At 36.1% G+C, this 21,308-nt stretch overlaps 1 protein-coding gene across 2 annotated transcripts in view; it reads left to right on the top strand.

Moving 5' to 3' along the window:
* The window catches only part of SEC23A (Sec23 homolog A, coat complex II component), a 65,406-nt gene that overhangs the window by 28,215 nt on the left and 15,883 nt on the right, over positions 1-21,308 (top strand). For both annotated transcript variants that reach the window (XM_029238633.1, XM_029238632.1), the window contains exons 12-16: positions 438-527; positions 2,182-2,288; positions 12,023-12,176; positions 18,040-18,117; positions 20,562-20,723. In XM_029238633.1, coding sequence (XP_029094466.1) covers positions 438-527; positions 2,182-2,288; positions 12,023-12,176; positions 18,040-18,117; positions 20,562-20,723 — 591 coding nt within the window. The remainder of the gene's footprint in view (positions 1-437; positions 528-2,181; positions 2,289-12,022; positions 12,177-18,039; positions 18,118-20,561; positions 20,724-21,308) is intronic.

Below are 21,308 nucleotides of genomic sequence, written 5' to 3'. Positions count from 1 at the left end.
TTAGACTGCTTAAATTACACAGTTCTGATCCAGAGAACCTATATTCATATATGCGTATGTTATATGTTAAATCACTATCTCTTTACACAGATTAAATAGTTGGATAGAAGGATAATGTTAGTTGTAATTACTTCATTAAATGGTGTATATTTTTAAAGTCTACAATATGAAGAACTTGTATCAATACTTTTGTAAGTTACTTAGCAAGAATTTGAATTAATTATAATTTTATTTGTGTAAAAATTGCTTAAGTTTATTTCATAGTATATTTATATGATCTTAAAAAAATCTTAAACCTCTAACATTTATTGAATTAGTTAGAAACCTGAAATAGATTTTTTCTTACTGGTATTTTTTTCTACTTTTTCACCTTAATATATATATAGTAATAAACTATATTCTCTGGTTTTCAAACATACTGTGTTTTATTTTTATAGGAGATAGGAACAGGTGGCACTTGTCAATGGAAGATATGTGGACTCAGTCCCACTACAACCTTAGCCATATATTTTGAAGTTGTCAATCAGGTATGACTTTTTATATTTGAATATTGAAATGCATATTTGAAAAAATACTTTATTTAGGCCATGAATATTTCCAGAGCTTATGACCCAAAGATTATTCTGTTTTGGAGTTTTTGTTTGTCATTTTCCGTTTCTCAAGGCTACACTCCTTGGTGAGAGGATATACTATAATAGAGATGTCAGGGAAACCTGCAAATGCCCAACCTTGGGCAACCCAACTTTTAGTCTTAGTTTTCTTTTGTTTTTAATAAAAAATTGAAGCATAAATAAAATCTTAAATTCTGTTCTAGTTATGCCTTTTTATAATTAGGTATCTAGTTCCTCCTAGGTGTCTCAAGGTATATAATATTTGAGTCCTCCTACGAGAAAGTTTAATATATCAAAACTTATAGAAAAAGATTGGAAGGTAAAGATGCCAATATTTGGAAAGATTTTTTTCTGCTGCTGCAGGAAAAAGTTATCATATTAAAGAATGATATAATGGATAAATTATTGACTTATATACCAATAGTTATTAGGCATAAAATGAACCACAAAGTATTAGTAGTCAGCCTTCCTAAGACAGGTGCAGCAATTTTTTTTTACATTAAAATTTGTGAAAAATATAGTGGCTCTTATTGACAAACATTTACAACAACAACAAAGCAAGAATGTTGTCAAAGGGCATGAAGAAAGTTTCCCTATTGACCACCCCACTTTTTCTTTCTGAGGATCATTATCATATATTACTATTGGTCTCTTCTCATTAATGATTTTCTGTTAGTCATCTGTTCATCATGTGACTGTCTTCCTCAAAGCTGTGTTTTCATCTTATGTACCTAGGGGAGGAGAACTTAGCTCAATTTCTTTTTCTTTTTTTTAATTGAATTGTAGTTTATTTACAATGTTGTGTTAGTTTCAGGTGTACAACAAAGTGATTCAGTTATACATGTATATTTTTCTATTCTTTTTTCAGATTCTTTTCCCTTATAGGTTATTATAAAATATTGAGTATAGTTCCCTGTGCTATACAGTAGGTCCTTGTTGGTTATCTGTTTTATATATAGTAGTGTGTATTTGTTAATCCCAAAGTCCTAATTTATCCCCTGCCCTTTCCCCTTTGGTAACCATAAGTTTGTTTTCTATGTCTGTGGGTCTGTTTCTGTTTTGTATATAAGTTCATTTGTATCATTGTTTTTTTAGATTCCACGTATAAACCATATCATATGATATATGTCTTTCTCTGTCTGGCTTACTTCACTTAGTGTGATTATCTAGGTCCATCCATGTTGCTGCAGAAGACATTATTTCATTATTTTTTATGTTAGCTCAATGTCTTTTTATCCAGTTACTATTAGGCAAAATTGCCTCACTTATGCCTTTTCTTATCTGTTAATTTCTTTACACTTCTCCCTTCATTTTGTTTTTTCATGTTTCTCTGAATTTTATATTACTTGAAATTGATTTCCTAGCTTGACTCACTCCATAATTTTTCTCCTCTCCCAAATCCATTTCTTTTTCACGTGGCAAATCACCACTGTTTTGTATGCACTGGAAATAAGCATCCTTCTGATAGATTTTAGAATGAATTTTGTTAGTGCTAGGATATGCAGTCCATGACTGTATGACAACAATGTAATAGATCTTGCTTAGATTCTACTCTTTTATATTTATACAGCATAATGCTCCAATTCCTCAAGGAGGACGTGGTGCAATCCAGTTTGTGACTCAGTATCAGCATTCAAGTGGGCAGAGACGTATCCGAGTGACTACCATTGCTAGGAAGTAAGTTGTATTTGTTAGAGATTTGATTTACATATCAAAACTATTCTGGGTCATGCTCCCAAACTGGCTTCCTATTTTGAGTGACGTTTTGGAATGAAGTTAGTCTGGAAAGGATTCTTAGATGAGGTGAGTCTAGAATTGAACAGGCTTTTGGTCTTTTTCTGTTTGTTTTGGATTTGATTGTCTGGGTAGGAAAAGTGTTGGTCAGTATAAACTTAACCTGATTTAGGCATAGCCTAGAAAATAGACCCTGAAGGCATCGTAACTCTCATTTTATTGAACTGTATTTAAACTCTAGCTTCATTTCTGAAAACCATGAGACTATTCTGGTGAGTGACGGACATGGCCTAATGAAACAGTGTTGTGTTGGATGGTCTGTTACTTAGCAGAGGGTAGTATGTAGAGAGATTTATTGTCCTGCTGTAACTTTGCTTTGACTTAAAATCCTAGATGAATGTTAAGGGAATACATTATTCCTTTGAAGAAAAAGTGCCCTCTGAGCTTTCCTTTACATCTGTTCATTTGCACATCATGAACCTGGAAGTATTGATTCTTGGCAAACATGTCAATTTATTTATGGCCCCTCAGCACACACCCCCAACCCCATATGCACGTATAACTTAACTTGGAATTCAAAATATTTACTTAAGGAAACAACTGGACATACCAATTTGAGGGATATTTTATAAAGCCACTGGCTTAGACTCTTTAGAAATGTCTTAGAAGGCAAAGAAAGTGTTAGTAACCAGTTAAGATTAAAGGAGACTAAAGAGAATTACATCTAAAGCCAATATATGATCCTGGATAAAATCCCATCAGGAAAATTTTTGCTATAGAGGACCTTGTTGAGACAACTGGGGAAATTTGAATATGGTCTACATATAGGATAATAGTATTTTATCAATGTTTAATTTCATTAATTTAGTAATTCATTGGGGCTATATAAGAGAACTTTTTTGTTCTTAGGATACACACTGAAGAATTTAGGGGAAAGGGTGATGTATCTGTAACTTACTCTCAAAAAGTTTGGCAAAAGAAAAAGTGTGTGTGTATGAAGGAAAAGAGAACGATAAAGCAGAATGTTACAGTGCTAACAATTGATAAATCTAGGTGATGGATATATAGATTATTCTACTTATCGCTTTATGTTTGAAATATTCTTAAAATGAAAAGTTCTAAAAAGAGTTAGGTTAATCATTCAAGAGAAAGGGAACTTTTGTCATGAGAAATTTTTCATGGGTTTATATATTTTCAGTTTTTTACACAGAATTTATGAGGCTATTTGTAGAGAGAGAGAGATACTATGTGTGTTATGGTGCCATTTATATCATTGTGTCTCACCAAAGCACCCACTCTTTCAAATTAACTTATCCTGACCATTTTCAATAATCAAGGCTTATTTTTTTCTTTATTAATTAGAAATATGACTTTAGGGGCCTAAGCAAGTGCATTTGTTAAGTGAATAAGCCATATGAAAATAAAGGACTCAGGTTCCTGAGATACAGTCAAAAGTTATCCTAGGGCTTCCCTGGTGGTGCAGTGGTTGAGAGTCCGCCTGCCGACACAGGGGACACGGGTTCGTGCCCCGGTCTGGGAAGATCCCACATGCCGTGGAGCGGCTGGGCCCGTGAGCCATGGCCGCTGAGCCTGTGCGTCCGGAGCCTGTGCTCTGCAACGGGAGAGGCCACAACAGTGAGAGGCCCGCATACCGCAAAAAATAAATAAATAAATAAAAATAAAAAAAGTTATCCTATATTTATAGAGAAAATAATTTTGATCTGGAAAGTTTGGTTTGAAACTAGTTGTAAGAATCACAGTGAAGAGGTACTGAAAATACAAAAGACAGATTTTACAATGTGAACAAACCCTTTAAACTTTAAGAGCAAAATTTTAAATTTATGGCTAAAGAACTTTTAAGTAGTAAATTTTTATGTGCTTATTTGCTAATTTATTTTTACTACTGAACCATTGTATTGATATTTTCAGAAGAAAAATGTCACCTTTATGTTTCAGTTTGAAGCAAGTGAATACCATGGTCATACAAGTTGGGAAAATACCAATTTAAAACAATTTTGGTTTTGGGAATTCCCTGGTGGTCCAGTGGTTAGGCCTCGGCACTTTCACTGCCATGGGCCCGGGTTCAATCCCTGGTTGGGGAACTAAGATCCCAAAAGACGTGCGGCGTGACCAAAACAAACAAACAAAACCCAGCTTTATTTTTAGCTCTATGATATTTTTAAATTAAAAAATAGGGACTTCCCTGGTGGTCCATTGATAAAGAATCTGCCTTCCAATGCAGGGGATGCAGGTTCAATCCCTGGTTAGGGAACTAAGGTCCCACATGCCTCTGGGCAACTAAGCCCACGTGCCACAACTACTGAGCTCGTGCGCCTCAATTAGAGAGCCCATGTGCTGCAAACTACAGAGCCCACGCGCTCTGAAGCCTGCGCGCCACAACTAGAGAGAGAAAACCCACACGGCACAACTAGAAAGAAGCCCGTGCACCACAATGAACAGCCTGTGTGCGGCAATGGAAGATGCTGCATGCCTCAACGAAGATCCCATGTGCCACACATAAGACCCGATGCAGCCAAAAAAATTTTTAAAAAATAAAAAGATAACTAAACTATTAGTATAATCACTAAATGTTCAAATTGCACTAAAAATAACTTTTGAAATTACCAGCTTTTGGGACTTCCATGGTGGTCCAGTGGTTAAGAATCCACCTTACAATGCAGGGGATGTGAGTTCAACCCCGGTCGGGGAACCAAGATCCCACATGCTGTGGGGCAACTAAGCTCATGCACTGCAACTACTGAGCTCGCATGCCTCAACTAGAGAGCCTGCATGTGCAAACTACAGAGCCTATGTGTTCTGGAGCCCGTGTGCCACAACTAGAGAAGCCTGCGTGCCGCAATGCAGACCCAGTGCAGCCAAAAATATATATATATATATTGTGCTTTGCATGGTGTATCTTTTTAAAAAATAATTACCAGCTTTAATTCCTTTATTTATTCTCATTCTTTTCTGCCTCCTGGTATTTCGTTAGACTGAGATAATTCGTGGGTATCAGTCATCTGGAAAATATTTTAAAATTTTTCGTCTATTTGAAAAAAATTAAAAATAGAGGAAGAAAGGAGAAGAATTTTGAACGTTGCTGCCGGGATTTTCTTGGGATCACGTCTTACATCTTTGAGTCATGTAAAAGGGGTTCAGCTTTTCACAAAGTCTGTAACTATTGCCAGAATTGCTTAAAGTGAGGTACTTCAGAACTAAGATCAGCTGAAGTATTACAAAACTCTGTGAAATGTTAAACAAACAAACAAAAGTTATTGCTGGGTCTACCCAGGTTCAGTTTGGATTAGATTTATAGAACATGTAAATTTAATAAATTACTGTTATTTGGTACGTAATTTCAAATTTATCCCTTAGACTAAAATTTTTATTAATTTTTGATTGGTTTTAGTGTGTTAATGTGGAGAGAAAAGAATACATAATTTTAATTATGGGCGGAAGAGTAAGACACGGAGATCACCTTCCTCCCCACAGATGCATCAGAAATACATCTACATGGGGAACAACTCCTACAGAACACATACTGCTGGCAGAAGACCTCAGACCTCCCAAAAGATGAAAGGCTCTTGGTGCTGCAGCTGGGAGTCAGTGCTGTGCCTCTGAGGTGGGAGAGCCAACTTCAGAACACTGGTCCATAAGAGACCTCCCAGCTCCACGTAATATCAAACGGCAAAAATCTCCCAGAGATCTCCATCTCAACACCAACACCCAGCTTCACTCAATGACCACCAAGCTACGGTGGTGGACACCCTACGCCAAACAGCTAGCAAGACAGGAACACAACCCCACCCATTAGCAGAGAGGCGGCCTAAAATCACAATAAGTCACAGACACCCCAAAACACACCACCAGACGTGGACCTGCCCACCAGAAAGACAAGATCCAGCCTCATCCACCAGAACACACGCTCTAGTCCCCTCCACCAGGAAGCCTACACAACCCGCTGAAACAACTTTAGCCACTGGGGACAGACACCAAAAACAATGGGAACTACGAACCTGCAGCCTGCAAAAGGAGACCCCAAACACAGTAAGATAAGCAAAATGAGAAGACAGAAAAACACACAGTAGATGAAGGAGCAAGATAAAAACCCACCAGACCTAACAAATGAAGAGGAAATAGGCAGTCTACCTGAAAAAGAATTCAGAATAATGATAGTAAACATGATCCAAAATCTTGGAAATAGAATAGAGAAAATGCAAGAAACGTTTAACAAGGACCTAGAAGAACTAAAGATGAAACAAGCAATGATGAACAATACAATAAATGAAATGAAAAATACTCTAGATGGGATCAATAGCAGAATAACTGAGGCAGAAGAACAGATAAGTGACCTGGAAGATAAAATAGTGGAAATAACTACTGCAGAGCAGAATAAAGAAAAAAGAATGAAAAGAACTGAGGACAGTCTCAGAGACCTCTGGGACAACATTAAACGCACCAACATTCAAATTATAGGGGTTCCAGAAGAAGAAGAGAAAAAGAAAGTGATTGAGAAAATATTTGAACAGATTATAGTTGAAAACTTCCCTAATATGGGAAAGGAAATAGTTAATCAAGTCCAGGAAGCACAGAGAGTCCCATAAAGCATAAATCCAAGGAGAAATACGCCAAGACACATATTAATCAAACTGTCAAAAATTAAATACAAAGAAAACATATTAAAAGTAGCAAGGGAAAAACAACAAATAACACACAAGGGAATACCCATAAGGTTAACAGCTGATCTTTCAGCAGAAACTCTGCAAGCCAGAAGGGACTCGCAGGACATATTTAAACTGATGAAGGTGAAAAACCTGCAACCAAGAGTACTCTACCCAGCAAGGATCTCATTCAGATTTGATGGAGAAATTAAAACCTTTACAGACAAGCAAAAGTTAAGAGAATTCAGGACCACCAAACCAGCTGTACAACAAATGCTAAAGGAACTTCTTTCGGCAAGAAACACAAGAGAAGGAAAAGACCTACAATAACAAACCCAAAACAATTAAGGAAATGGGAATGGAAACATACATATCAATAATTACCCTAAATGTAAATGGACTAAATGCTCCCACCAAAAGACACAGATTGGTTGAATGGATACAAAAGCAAGACCCACATATATGCTGTCTACAAGAGACCCACTTCAGACCTAGAGACACATACAGACTGAAAGTGAAGGGATGGAAAAAGATATTCCATGCAAATGTAAACCAAAAGAAAGCTGGAGTAGCAATTCCCATATCAGACAAAATAGACTTTAAAATAAAGACTATTATAAGAGACAAAGAAGGACCCTACATAATGATCAAGGGATTGATCCAAGAAGAAGATATAACAATTGTAAATATTTATGCACCCAACATAGGAGCACCTCAATACATAAGGCAAATACTAACAGCCATAAAAGGGGAAATCGACAGTAACTCAGTCATAGTAGGGGACTTTAACACCCCACTTTCACCAATGGACAGATCATCCAAAATGAAAATAAATAAGGAAACACAAGCTTTAAATGATACATTAAACCAGATGGACTTAATTGATATTTATAGGACATTCCATCCAAAAACAACAGAATACACATTTTTCTCAAGTGCTCATGGAACATTCTCCAGGATAGATCATATCTTGGGTCACAAATCAAGCCTTGGTAAATTTAAGAAAATTGAGATTGTATCAAGTATCTTTTCCGACCACAATGCTATGAGACTAGATATTAATTACAGGAAAAGATCTGTAAAAAATACAAACACATGGAGGCTAAACAATACACTACTTAATAACGAAGTGCTCACTGAAGAAATCAAAGAGGAAATAAAAAAATACCTAGAAACAAATAACAATGGAGACACGACGACCCAAAACCTATGGGATGCAGCAAAAGCAGTTCTAAGAGGGAACTTTATAGCAATACAATCCTACCTTAAGAAATAGGAAACATCTCGAATAAACAATGTAACCTTGCACCTAAAGCAATTAGAGAAAGAAGAACAAAAAACCCCCAAAGCTAGCAGAAGGAAAGAAATCATAAAAATCAGATCAGAAATAAATGAAAAAGAAATGAAGGAAGCGATAACAAAGATCAATAAAATTAAAACCTGGTTCTTTGAGAAGATAAACAAAGTAGATAAACCATTAGCCGGACTCATCAAGAAAAAAAGGGAGAAGACTCAAATCAATAGAATTAGAAATGAAAAAGGAAGAGTAACAACTGACACTGCAGAAATACAAAAGATCATGAGAGATTACTACAGGCAACTCTATGCCAATAATATGGACAATCTGGAAGAAATGGACAAATTCTTAGAAATGCACAACCTGCCAAGACTGAATCAGGAAGAAATAGAAAATATGAACAGACCAATCACAAGCACTGAAATTGAAACTGTGATTTAAACTCTTCCAACAAACAAAAGCCCAGGACCAGATGGCTTCACAGGGGAATTCTGTCAAACATTTAGAGAAGAGCTATCACCTATCCTTCTCAAACTCTTCCAAAATATAGCAGAGGGAGGAACACTCCCAAACTCATTCTACGAGGCCACCATCACCCTGATACCAAAACCAGACAAAGAAAGAAAACTACAGGCCAATATCACTGATGAACATAGATGCAAAAATGCTCAACAAAATACTAGCAAACAGAATCCAACAGCACATTAAAAGGATCATACACCATGATCAAGTGAGGTTTATGCCAGGAATGCAAGGATTCTTCAATATACACAAATCAATCAACGTGATACACCATATTAATTAATTGAAGGAGAAAAACCATATGGTCATCTCAATAGATGGAGAGAAAGTTTTTGACAAAATTCAACACCCATTTATGATAAAAAACCCTGCATAAAGTAGGCATAGAGGGAACTTTCCTCAACATAATAAAGGCCATATATGACAAACCCACAGCCAACATCATCCTCAATGGTGAAAAAGTGAAACCATTTCCACTAAGATCAGGAACAAGACAAGGTTGCCCACTCTCACCACTGTTATTCAACATAGTTTTGGAAGTTTTAGCCACAGCAATCAAAGAAAAGGAAATAAAAGGAATCCAAATTAGAAAAGAAGAAGTAAAGCTGTCTCTGTTTGCAGATGACATGATACTATATATAGAGAATCCTAAACATTCTACCAGAAAACTACTAGAGCTAATCAATGAATTTGATAAAGTAGCAGGATACAAAATTAATGCACAGAAATCTCTGGCATTTCTATACACTAATGATGAAAAATCTGAAAGTGAAATCAAGAAAACATTCCATTGCAACAAAAAGAATAAAATATCTAGGAATAAACCTACCTAAGGAGACAAAAGACCTGTATGCAGAAAATTATAAGACACTGATGAAAGAAATTAAAGATGATACAAATAGATAGAGAGATATACCATGTTCTTGGATTGGAAGAAACAACATTGTGAAAATGACTCTACTACCCAAAGCAATCTACAGATTCAATGCAATCCCTATCAAACTACCACTGGCATTTTTCACAGAACTAGAACAAAAAATTTCACAATTTTTCTGGAAACGCAAAAGATCCTGAATAGCCAAAGCAATCTTGAGAACGAAAAACGGAGCTGGAGGAATCAGGCTGTGTGACTTCAGACTATACTACAAAGATACAGTAATTGAGACAGTGTGGTAATGGCACAAAAACAGAAAGATAGATCAATGGAACAGGATAGAAAGCCCAGAGATAAACCCACGCACATATGGTCACCTTATCTTTGATAAAGGAGGCAGGAATGTACAGTGGAGAAAGGACAGCCTCTGCAATAAGTGGTGCTGGGAAAACTGGACAGGTACATGTAAAAGTATGAGATTAGGACACTCCCTAACACCATACAGAAAAATAAGCTCAAAATGGATTAAAGACGTAAACGTAAGGCCAGAAACTATCAAACTCTTAGAGGAAAACATAGGCAGAACACTCTATGACATAAATCACAGCAAGATCCTTTCTGACCCACCTCCTAGAGAAATGGAAATAAAAACAAAAATAAACATGGGACCTAATGAAACTTCAAAGCTTTTGCACAGCAAAGGAAACCATAAACAAGACCAAAAGACAACCCTCAGAATGGGAGAAAATATTTGCAAATGAAGCAACTGACAAAGGATTAATCTCCAAAATTTACAAGCAGCTCATGCAGCTCAGTAACAAAAAAACAAACAACCCAATCCAAAAATGGGCAGAAGACCTAAATAGACATTTCTCCAAAGAAGATATACAGACTGCCAACAAACACATGAAAGAATGCTCAACATCATTAATCATTAGAGAAATGCAAATCGAAACTACAATGAGATATCATCTCACACCAGTCAGAATGGCCATCATCAAAAAATCTAGAAACAATAAATGCTGGAGAGGGTGTGGAGAAAAGGGAACACTTGCACTGCTGGTGGGAATGTGAATTGTTACAGCCACTATGGAGAACAGTATGGAGGTTCCTTAGAAAACTACAAATAGACCTACCATATGACCCAGCAATCCCACTACTGGGCATATACCCTGAGAAAACCATAATGCAAAAAGAGTCATGTACCAAAATGTTCATTGCAACTCTATTTACAATAGCCAGGAGATGGAAACAACCTAATTGTCCATCATCAGATGAATGGATGAAGAAGATGTGGCACATATATACAATGGAATATTACTCAGCCATAAAAAGAAACGAAATGGAGTTATTTGTAGTGAGGTGGATGGACCTAGAGTCTGTCATACAGAGTGAAGTAAGTCAGAAAGAGAAAGACAAATTCCATATGCTAACACATATATATGGAATCTAAGAAAAAAAAATGTCATGAAGAACCTAGGGGTAAGACAGGAATAAAGACACAGACCTACTAGAGAAACAACTTGAGGATATGGGGAGGTGGAAGGGTAAGCTGTGACAAAGTGAGAGAGTGGCATGGACATATATACACTACCAAATGTAAAATAGATGGCTAGTGGGAAGCAGCCGCATAGCACAGGGAGATCAGCTCAGTGCTTTGTGACCGCCTGGAGGGTGGGAGGGAGGGAGACGCAAGAGGGAAGAGATATGGGAACATATGTATATGTATAACTGATTCACTTTGTTATAAAGCAGAAACTAACACACCATTGTAAAGCAATTATACTCCAATGAAGATGTAAAAATAATAATATTAATTATCTAATTTTTATCACTAATAATTGAATTAAAAACCAATGAGAAAATATTCTGATAGTTTATTCATTTTCCAGTTTAGTAAATGACAATTACTTAGTCTGGGAGAAAACTTTATTTTTCTATTTCCATATATTTGCTTTTATAAAATTGAAGAAGTGAATTTTTAAAGTCTGATATACCAACTTGTATATCTATGTGCATATGCACACACATTGTTACATGTAAAAATCTTAATGTTTTAAGGAATATGTTTGGAAATCGACCTTTACAGTTATTTTAGAGAATTTTATTAGGTTTGGATATATTTTTCTGAAAAACAGTGAGTACTATGCTGAAACTACTACTAGTGATTTTTTTAAAGCTAATTTTCTAGGTAATATTGGAATTTTGAAATATTTAAGTAATTTTCTGTATGTTTTAAATTTAAATCTGTGTGACAGCCAACTATGATATCATGAATATAATAATTTAGCAGCACTTCTTGCTTTCTTCTTCTTGTCTTTAGCTGGGCAGATGCTCAAACTCAAATCCAAAACATTGCTGCATCTTTTGACCAGGAGGCAGCTGCCATTCTTATGGCTCGGCTGGCAATATATAGAGCAGAAACAGAAGAAGGTCCAGATGTGCTTAGATGGCTAGACAGACAGCTCATTCGACTGGTAAGAAGTAAACATCATACTTTTCTAAATCCATACGCATTTATTTGTAGTCAATTATTTTCTTTCATGGTACTTGACAGCGTAACTGAAAGTCTGTATGAGGGACTCCTAATAAAGTTGCTGAGAAAGGCATAGTAATGAATAGCAGAGTTAATTTATCTCTTCCAGTAAACGAAAATGCCTTTTTTCCTTAAAATAAAAGAGTGACAATTATGTAACCCATTATTGTTATTATTTTGGGGGGCTGATATGAAATTAATTCCCAATTTAATCCTAAATTACTATATCTGTTTTTACTCCTTTTTTGCATATTTTCCTTCATTGCTGTGGTTTAAATTTTCTATTTTCATTTTAATGGAAATTTTAAGAGAAATTAATTAGGGTATAAAAATTATACACATTAACATATAAAAATATAGGCAAGTCTTTTTTATCTGGATCTAGATTACCAAAGTGTATGTTAGTAAAGTTATTATGATGATTTACTTGAGCTTTTAACATGTCAGGAGCCCATTACTTTCATTATGACCTAGAATGCTTAGTTCTGTTCTTTTTTTTTTTTTTAATATTTATTTATTTATTTATTTGGTTGCACCAGATCTTAGTTGCAGCACGTGGGCTTCTTAGTTGTGGCATGCGAACTCTTAGTTGTGGTATGCATGTGGAATCTCATTCCCTGACCAGGGATTGAACCCAGGCCCCCTGCATTGGGAGCTCAGAGTCTTATGCACTGTGCCACCAGGGAAGTCCCAAGTTCTGTTCTTAATGCTTCATTTTCACTCAGCAAATTCTGGCCTATAATTTCCTTGAAAGTACCTCTTCAGTTCACCCTTCAGCTCAAACAGCCTGTTGAGAACTCTCTCTGTTAAGCTATCAAATTTCTGTTTGTAGCAGGAGGTTTTTGTGCCCTTTGTCTAGATTTTCACACAGTTTTTAAAACATTATCGAGGGAACTAGTCTTTGTTTAATAAAGTTAGCCATTTTTTGTAGCATCATCCAGAGCTTTTATTCTTTCATTTCTGAGGGTGTTTTTACACTAGCACCTCTTTGTGAATAAAGTAGTCTTATGACGACATCAGCCTGTCTTTTTTTAACAATAGGCATAAAATCTCTCTTGGAGTCAACCACTGATTGGACACCGTCAGTACAAATGTCCTCCAAGGTGGACTTTTGTTTCCATATAAGAAGATCAAAACATTAAATATATTTTGACCTTTGCTTGTTTAGGGCAGCAGAAAAGTTCTCTTGAATTTCACTATTATTTAGCAACTTGACATGACATTGGTGAAATCCGTTGACTCATCAACCTGAATAGAGAAGGTGTTATTTTTCAGCTAATTTACACAAAACTCTTCAGCATCATGTAACATGTCATGAATGCATCCACTTGTTATATTGTTTTAAGATGGAACCTTTTCAATTTCTCAGACTTCATCTTGTCCTAGCATTTTACTTACTGTAATTTTACATGTCATTGTTAGCACTCATCAACTATATGACTTCTCCTTTTCTAGATAATAAAGTTTGCTCTGAGCTATCTTGCTTCCTGAGCCTTTTCACTGATTGTGACTTTGTTTTAACAAACCCTTTATTGTTTTGAGAGTCTAAAAGCTGTTTGAAGTAATCAGCACCTTTATTTGTCAAATGGTTATGATTTGTAGTAAAGTACTTTTTCCATTTTGCTGGAGCTATTACTACATTTGTAGGTTATGACATGACACAAAATTGGATAGTACAACTTGGCTTATCAGCCCCACATAAAACCCACTGGTAAGTAGCTTTCAGTGTGAAGATGGACTTTTTCTGTGTTCTGTTGTATGGGTTTAGTGAAATGACTCAGAAGATTGTAATTCTTCGGAATTCTCTGTAGGCTTCTGTCTAGAATCTTTCTCTTCTCACACCTCAGCTTCAAAAATTGCCATATTGTTTGAATGCCTGTAAAACACAAATGCTAATAAAATATAACATAGACTTGGTCTTGTAAATAACTGAATGAGACAGTTGCAAAAAGTACAAAATGATAAAAAAATCTCACAATATAATTCAATTCTAAGCTACATATCCTGCAGTTTGCACCATTTACAACAGCGGCAAGTTGAGGGTAGAGGACAGGCGAGTCATGACATAATGAAAATTATACTCTGCTCGTCTGTCACAGCAGTATAGCTTGTCTGTTCCATGAGTCAGCTGGCAACTGTGTGTAAGAGGGGATTGGTGGAGGTAGTTTCCGAGGGAAAGGCTGATATCATCAGACTATTGCCGTGCTTTCTTTGCAAAACAGCTTTCATCAATTATCCATGACCCCCCATTGTCTTGTGTCAAAAACTGAGAATGGAGTTATCCAAATGAATATAGTGCTACTGCCACGTGAGACTAAAAGATCTGCAATGAAACTGCTAACAGGATAACTTGGAAACTGCATCACTGTGGCTGGCATCATATGGTGTGCAAAGTTCAAAAAATAATTTTTAAAAAGATCACAGTTTCTTATAGAAACCCTAGTGACCAATATATGGTAAAAGTGGTGGGAATATGGTTTTTACATTCTTTTCTTTAATTGATTGAATCAAATTAGTGTACAATTGAAGTGAAGTTTCAGGTGATGACAGATGAACCTTAGTTATAGAAGCTATTCTAAGTAGCTAACATAGTGTAGCCTCATTTTTTAGTTTTTTAAAATTTTATTTTTGGCTGTGTTGGGTCTTCGTTGCTGTGCGTGGGCTTTCTCTAGTTGCGGAGAGCAGGGGCTACTCTTCGTTGTGGGGCGCGAGCTTCTCATTGTGGTGGCTTCTCTCATTGCGTAGCATGGGCTCTAGAGTGCGTGGGCTTCAGTAGTTGGAGCTCGTGGGCTCAGTAGTTGTGGCCTCTCGGGCTCTAGAGCGCAGGCTCAGTAGTTGTGGTGCAAAGGCTTAGTTGCTCCGCGGCATGTGGGAACTTCCCGGACCAGAGATCGAACCCATGTCCCCTGCATTGGCAGGCGGATTCCTAACCACTGTGCCACTAGGGAAGTCCCTAGCCTCATTTTTTGTACTGATTCCCTATTGCTGAATTTTCAGCTATAACAATGATAGCAACACGAACAGAGAAAGGATTAATACCTCTTAGGTACTACACTTTTCTAATTTTTTTCCTAATGAAAAACCTGTGAAATTATGCTAACAAACTTCTTACCTCAATTTGGTATAGTGAATATAACTGTTTTCTTTTTTTCTTGATGACTAAGAGTCATTTTAATTAAAAATAAGCTAGTGGGAACCTGCTGTATAGCGCAGGGAGCTCAGCTCGGTGCTCTGTGGTGACCTAGACGAGTGGGATGGCGGCAGCGTGGGAGGGAGATCTAAGAGGAAGGGGATATATGTATACATATAGCTGATTCACTTTGTTGTACAGCAGAAACTAACACAACATTGTAAAGCCACTATACCTCAATTAAAATAGATAAAATAGAAGAAAAAAACCAGAAATAAACATCTTTTTAAAAACTATTTTGTAGCTAATGAGCATCATATGGCCAGATTGGTGCTGGTACCACATTTGCTTCTGACAGCTTTAATATAAGCTTTCATTCTCCTCGATCAGAATCACTTAAGATATCGGTATAACACATGATATATGCTGCTTCCATTATCAGACTCTTGTTTGGGTCCATCTTGTGTCTGGCTTCATGGATCTGTTCCTTCCTTACCTTTTTGGCTCCTGACCTTTTCTACTGAATGACATCTTCTTATAACTTAAAATTACTATTTGATTTTTTTCATCTTTGACCTTTGGTTTACCCACTAACTACTCCTTTCAGCTGTGCTGCTAGCTACGATGGATAAACAGTTCATCTCTCAGGAAATCATTTCTCAGGACATTTCATTCCCAGGAAATCTCTCTTGTTTAAGACTCTTGGGGCTTTCCTTGCAAATTTTATCACAGCTAGGTTTTCTTCTTGCTATACCAGTGGGACCAGGCACTTCAGTTGTGCTGTTTTTCAGGAGGACCACTTTTGTCATTACCATTTTCTTTCTTTTTTTTTTTTTTGCAGTATGCGGGCCTCTCACTGTTGTGGCCTCTCCCATTGCGGAGCACAGGCTCCAGACGCGCAGGCTCAGCGGCCATGGCTCACGGGCCTAGCCACTCCGCGGCAAAAATACTATTAGCAGAATTTCATGCCAACATTTGTCATATGTATGACAGAATGTGAAAATTTTCATATACAAGAGCTGTTACAAATCAGTAGTATTTGGGCAAAAGATGAGCAAAGGTGATGAGCAAGGAATTAGCAAAATAAGGAATGCAAGTGACCAATAAACATATGAAAAAGTTACCAATCTTATTTATAATCAAATCAGATAATGTGTGACATATTGGCTTTTCCACAAAATCTTTTCAATGTGTTTGATATTCTAGATCTCAAGTGTATTTTATATTCTAGATCAGCACTGTCCAAGAGAACTTTCTACAGTGGTGGAAATGTTCTGTGTTCGGCACTGTCCATTATGGAACTACTACCCACATGTGGCTCTTGAGCACTTGAAATATGGCTAGTGCAACTGAGGAACTGGATTTTAATACAATTTAATTAATTTAAATTGGATTATAGCTAGTGGCTTTCATACTGGACAGTGAAGATTTATTATCCAACTCTATAAGTTTCGTCAGTGAAGTGTTATTAGGGGGCTTTGAAGACAGAAACATTCTTATTCCCACATACCAAGATCTATTTTCTGAGGATTAGTGCTACAACTATAGCTTTTCTATCCTTTGGATAACTGTGGTTCTGAAATGATTTTTCCTGGAAGCCAAAAAATGTGATCAAACCAATTAGGCCTTCGTATGTGCTCTTTAAGGCACAGATAACTACATAAATTATTTAGTTGAACATTTTAGGCTGTAAAAGTCCTGTACTACTTGCAACAGTGAACCTTTTGTTATTTTTTGCTTATATTTTTGCCCTTGATCATATTCAAGTACCGATAAACGTTGCCAGGAAGTAGACCAGTTACATAAGTACTATAAAAACTTTTCAGGTCAGAGACTTTGCTCAAGAACAAGAGGAAGCTAACATTTATTGAGTGCTTAGTGTCAGTCATTGTGCTAAGCACTTTCTCATGTGGATTATCTCAGTTATTTAGATGCCTTTTGTCACATTATCATAGAGGGTTTACTTCTCTGTTGCTAGAGTATGTGTCTCCTTGATTTCCTTCCACTTTCTGCCTTTGCATTTCTTCTTCACCGGTTTACCTGTTGATCTTGATTTTCTTCAACAGTTCTTTCTTTTTGGTCTTTTTTCTAGTGTACCCAACTTTATACCATCAATTTGCCTTTGGAGCCACTATGGTATTTTGATAGTGCATCTTTCTGTCAGTAGACTATTGTCTTTTTTAAGTAGAGTCTTAGGGGGTGCCTGTTGAGCTCTTCTGGCCATCATCCAAGAGTTCTTTATTTGCTATCAGAGACACTTAGTTAAAAAAATTCAAACATTTTAAGATGAGTTGTTTTGCATTGGAGCAATGTATTATTTGTTTCCAAAATTCAAGTTTATGTCTTTGGTTGTAATCATTCTCTTGGTAAGTCTATAAGTAATATTCCAGTTTTATCCTGTATCAAGTATCTTGCCTCCTAAAGAGTAATAACTTTAAAAATAGAGTATGCAGCTGATGGGACATATTTGCTCTCTTTAATTTGTGTCCCAAGCAATTTTGTGTGTTATCATACAGAACAGATTTGGAAATTCTTTTTTTAAACAGAATTGTTTATGATTGTTCATAGTTGCTGAATTAAAAGTGACAAACATTCAAAAAAAATAGAGTATGCATAGACAAAGTTTTAGCTCTGTGCCAGGGAATATATTACTAACATATTTTATTTTATTTAGTGTCAGAAATTTGGAGAGTATCACAAAGATGATCCAAGTTCCTTCAGATTTTCAGAAACTTTCTCCCTTTATCCACAGGTAAGTAGATAAAAGGTCCGTGTTCTTAGTGTTGACAGGAGCATTGGCTTTCACTTTTCCTGTTGTCTTTTATTACTCATTTTATAGGGTCATTCTTTTGGTTAGGTTTTAAGTTTTGAGATAGTTAAGAAATTAGTATTATGCTTGAATAGCTAGTGAAAAGTATGTAGTATTTTTATGATGGCCTTGCAGATAGCATTTATTTGTGTTGAGTAGAAATTTACACTGGAACCCTACTGTGGAGTAGAATTAGGTGTGAAGCAGATTAGCTTTCCATCTGATGTAAGGGATCTAACTAATTACAGTAGTACCAAAAGGAAGTAATTTTACAAATCAGCTAGTCTTATAGCATGGTCTCATTGCCTGAGAACAACTTTATGGGGACATCCCAGGTAAATAGAAAAGAAGCTAATTTAATTTATCTTACAGAACCTTTTCCACTTGGGTAGTGGAGTCTATCTGTTGTTTCGATAGATATTTTTAAAAGTCTAGGTTGTTTATATGATGAGTAATAGAGATAATATTTATTCAACTGAGTATATACTATGTGCAAGGAATGTAGGAGAATAAAGATGGCTGACATGGATCCCACTTTCAAGGAGCTTTCATTCTGAAGGGTGAGATATGAAATATACATAAACAACACGGAAAAGAAAGTGAGAAATACTATGAGAGATATATAACATTTAAAGGAAACTTTAAAGAATCCTTCCAAATTGATGATTTGATATATCTTTTTTTTTTTTTTTTGGCGGTACACGGGCCTCTCACTGTTGTGGCCTCTCCCGTTGCGGAGCACAGGCTCCGGACGCGCAGGCTCACGGGCCCAGCCGCTCCGCAGCATGTGGGATCTTCCCGGACCGGGGCACGAACCCGTGTCCCCTGCATCGGCAGGCGGACTCTCAATCACTGCGCCACCAGGGAAGCCCTGATATATCTTTATAGAAGAGGTAGTGTTTTGTTTTAGCTCAGTCTGGAAGGATGATTAATATTGAGATGTGGAAATTCAAATTTTTGCTCACAAAAAATTTGTTTAAAGCTTCAACTTTATTAAGTTGAAGTATAAGAGCTATACTTATTTTTTGAAAATCTTTAAGTAATCTGTAACCTAGAAGCTCCATGTTTATAGGGGGAGACTTTCCTAAATCTCTGATTGAGGTTTTGGGGAGCTAGGAAAAAGCAGGGTCTATTTGTCTTAAGGGAGGCAACCCTTTGTGTTTTGGGAATTCTCAGGCCTCATCTTCATAGAGAAACCAATAGGAAAGGGAATTGAGGGCATTAGTCTAAGTATTTGACTAAATTCTCCACACTTTCCTTACTTTCTCTTCTCTCCCTCTCCAAGCCTTCTCTTTGGGCTTTTGGATCTTCCAAGAGATCTGGGCATCCCATCTTTTCCTCTCATTGAAAGTAGAGAGCCAGAGGACCCAGAAGTGCTTTTTTCTTTGGGTTTTCAAAGCCTTATGATCTTCTAAAAGGTGACATAAACTAAATCTAAGGGAGGTCTTCATTTATAAAATATTTACCCCCAGATTTACCAATTATACATTTTTGTAAGTAAACAAGAATGATTGAAGTGGTAAGGGATGAGAGAGCCTCTCAGTGAATTATGGATCACTGAAAAAAGGAACAGGAATAAGAATTTCAATGAGTGGCATGTGTTGGGAGAGAGCTGTGGAATGAGTCCCAGGCAGGGCAGCATGTAGGCACTTGAGACCTGAGGGCTGAAGGAAGTTGAGAGAAGTAACTAAAAGACAAATGGGAGTGTTTTGGAACTGATCCTATTGATTATATCAAAGACCCCTGGTGTCAAAGGACAGTGTAGCTGTCCTTCTTTCAGGCCTAATTTACCCCCTTTTTGATCTCTTTCACATGAGGAGTAGGTAGAAGGGGAGAAAATGAAAGGAGAAAGAAATTATGAAACAAAGTCTAGAGAATGTTTCTTAAGGATAAAGGAGACCTTAAATATTAAGAAATAAGTGGATATATATGTCCTTTCTTTTTAAACCAGTGCAGTTTTGGGGATCTATCTGTTAATCTATTTTTATGTTCTCTTAGAGTCTTTTGGTGGTGGTAATGAATAGAAATAAAAAGGCTCAGAGATGTGGACAGAGAGATGAAGAATAAAAACAAAGTTTGCTGCTAATGCATCACCTAGCATCAGTCTCTAATAACTTAGATCTGAGCGAGGGGTTTTTGTCCCTATTCTTGTTTTCCTTTTGAGTCATCTTTTTTGCTTTAATTTTTAAGTTGTTGTTGAATTATATTTTTAAGTAACTGATAAATATCATGAGTAAGATTCTTTCTGAGAAATACAATTTAGAATGTTCTTATTGTAAGGTGTTGTTTTATTGTGTTAATGGTTGTAATCAAATGCTTTTGTAGTAGTAAACTTCTGTTGTAATATTAAAATCAGTAAAAGCTATCTCACATGTTTTATCTTATAGTTTATGTTTCATTTAAGAAGATCTCCTTTCTTGCAAGTGTTTAACAATAGTCCTGACGAGAGTTCATATTATCGTCACCATTTTATGCGTCAAGATTTGACCCAGTCTCTAATCATGATTCAGCCTATTCTGTATGCATATTCTTTTAGTGGACCACCAGAGGTAAGAGGGACAGAAAAAGAAATTGGTTTTGTTACTGTGATGTGTGCTATTAAAAAAATAAAACAACTAGGTTTTTCTTTAAATATAGTTATTAAATACAAGAATTTAATTCAAGTGTTATCTTAAGTTATTCATATATTCACTTAAAAATATTTATGAGTGCTTACTACATGCTATATACAATGCTAGGCTGTATTAGGAAATCATTAAAAAATAAAACAACAATGAGGTAGAAGAGACTTTTTAAAGATCATTTTGTCTAGTTGTTTAGTTGATTAAATCCTATAGGTAGGGCTCATGATTATTCTTATGTCTTTAACAATGTCTAGAGGTAGTGATGATTCTAGAAACTGTATTCCAGAGTTTAGTGTCTGACAATTAGGGCATTCTGTCTAAACAGAACTTCTTGTTTTAATATAGTCTCATTCTCCTATAGTCTTTTTGGAACAAAAGATACAGTTAATTATAAAGATATACTTAAAAAAGTGATAAAATCATCCATTTTGCCTTCTTAGAAAACTGTCACACTTATTTTAACCTATTATTAAATAAAGAGTTTTTCCGTTCTAAGGTTAAAATTATCTG

The sequence above is a fragment of the Monodon monoceros genome, unplaced genomic scaffold, assembly GCF_005190385.1.
Source record: "Monodon monoceros isolate NGI ecotype Baffin Bay Population unplaced genomic scaffold, NGI_Narwhal_1 Super_Scaffold_21, whole genome shotgun sequence".
In the NCBI taxonomy this organism is placed as follows: domain Eukaryota; kingdom Metazoa; phylum Chordata; class Mammalia; order Artiodactyla; family Monodontidae; genus Monodon; species Monodon monoceros.
The sequence above is the reverse complement of the archived record's forward strand: the minus strand, read 5'-3'. Positions and strand labels throughout refer to the sequence as shown.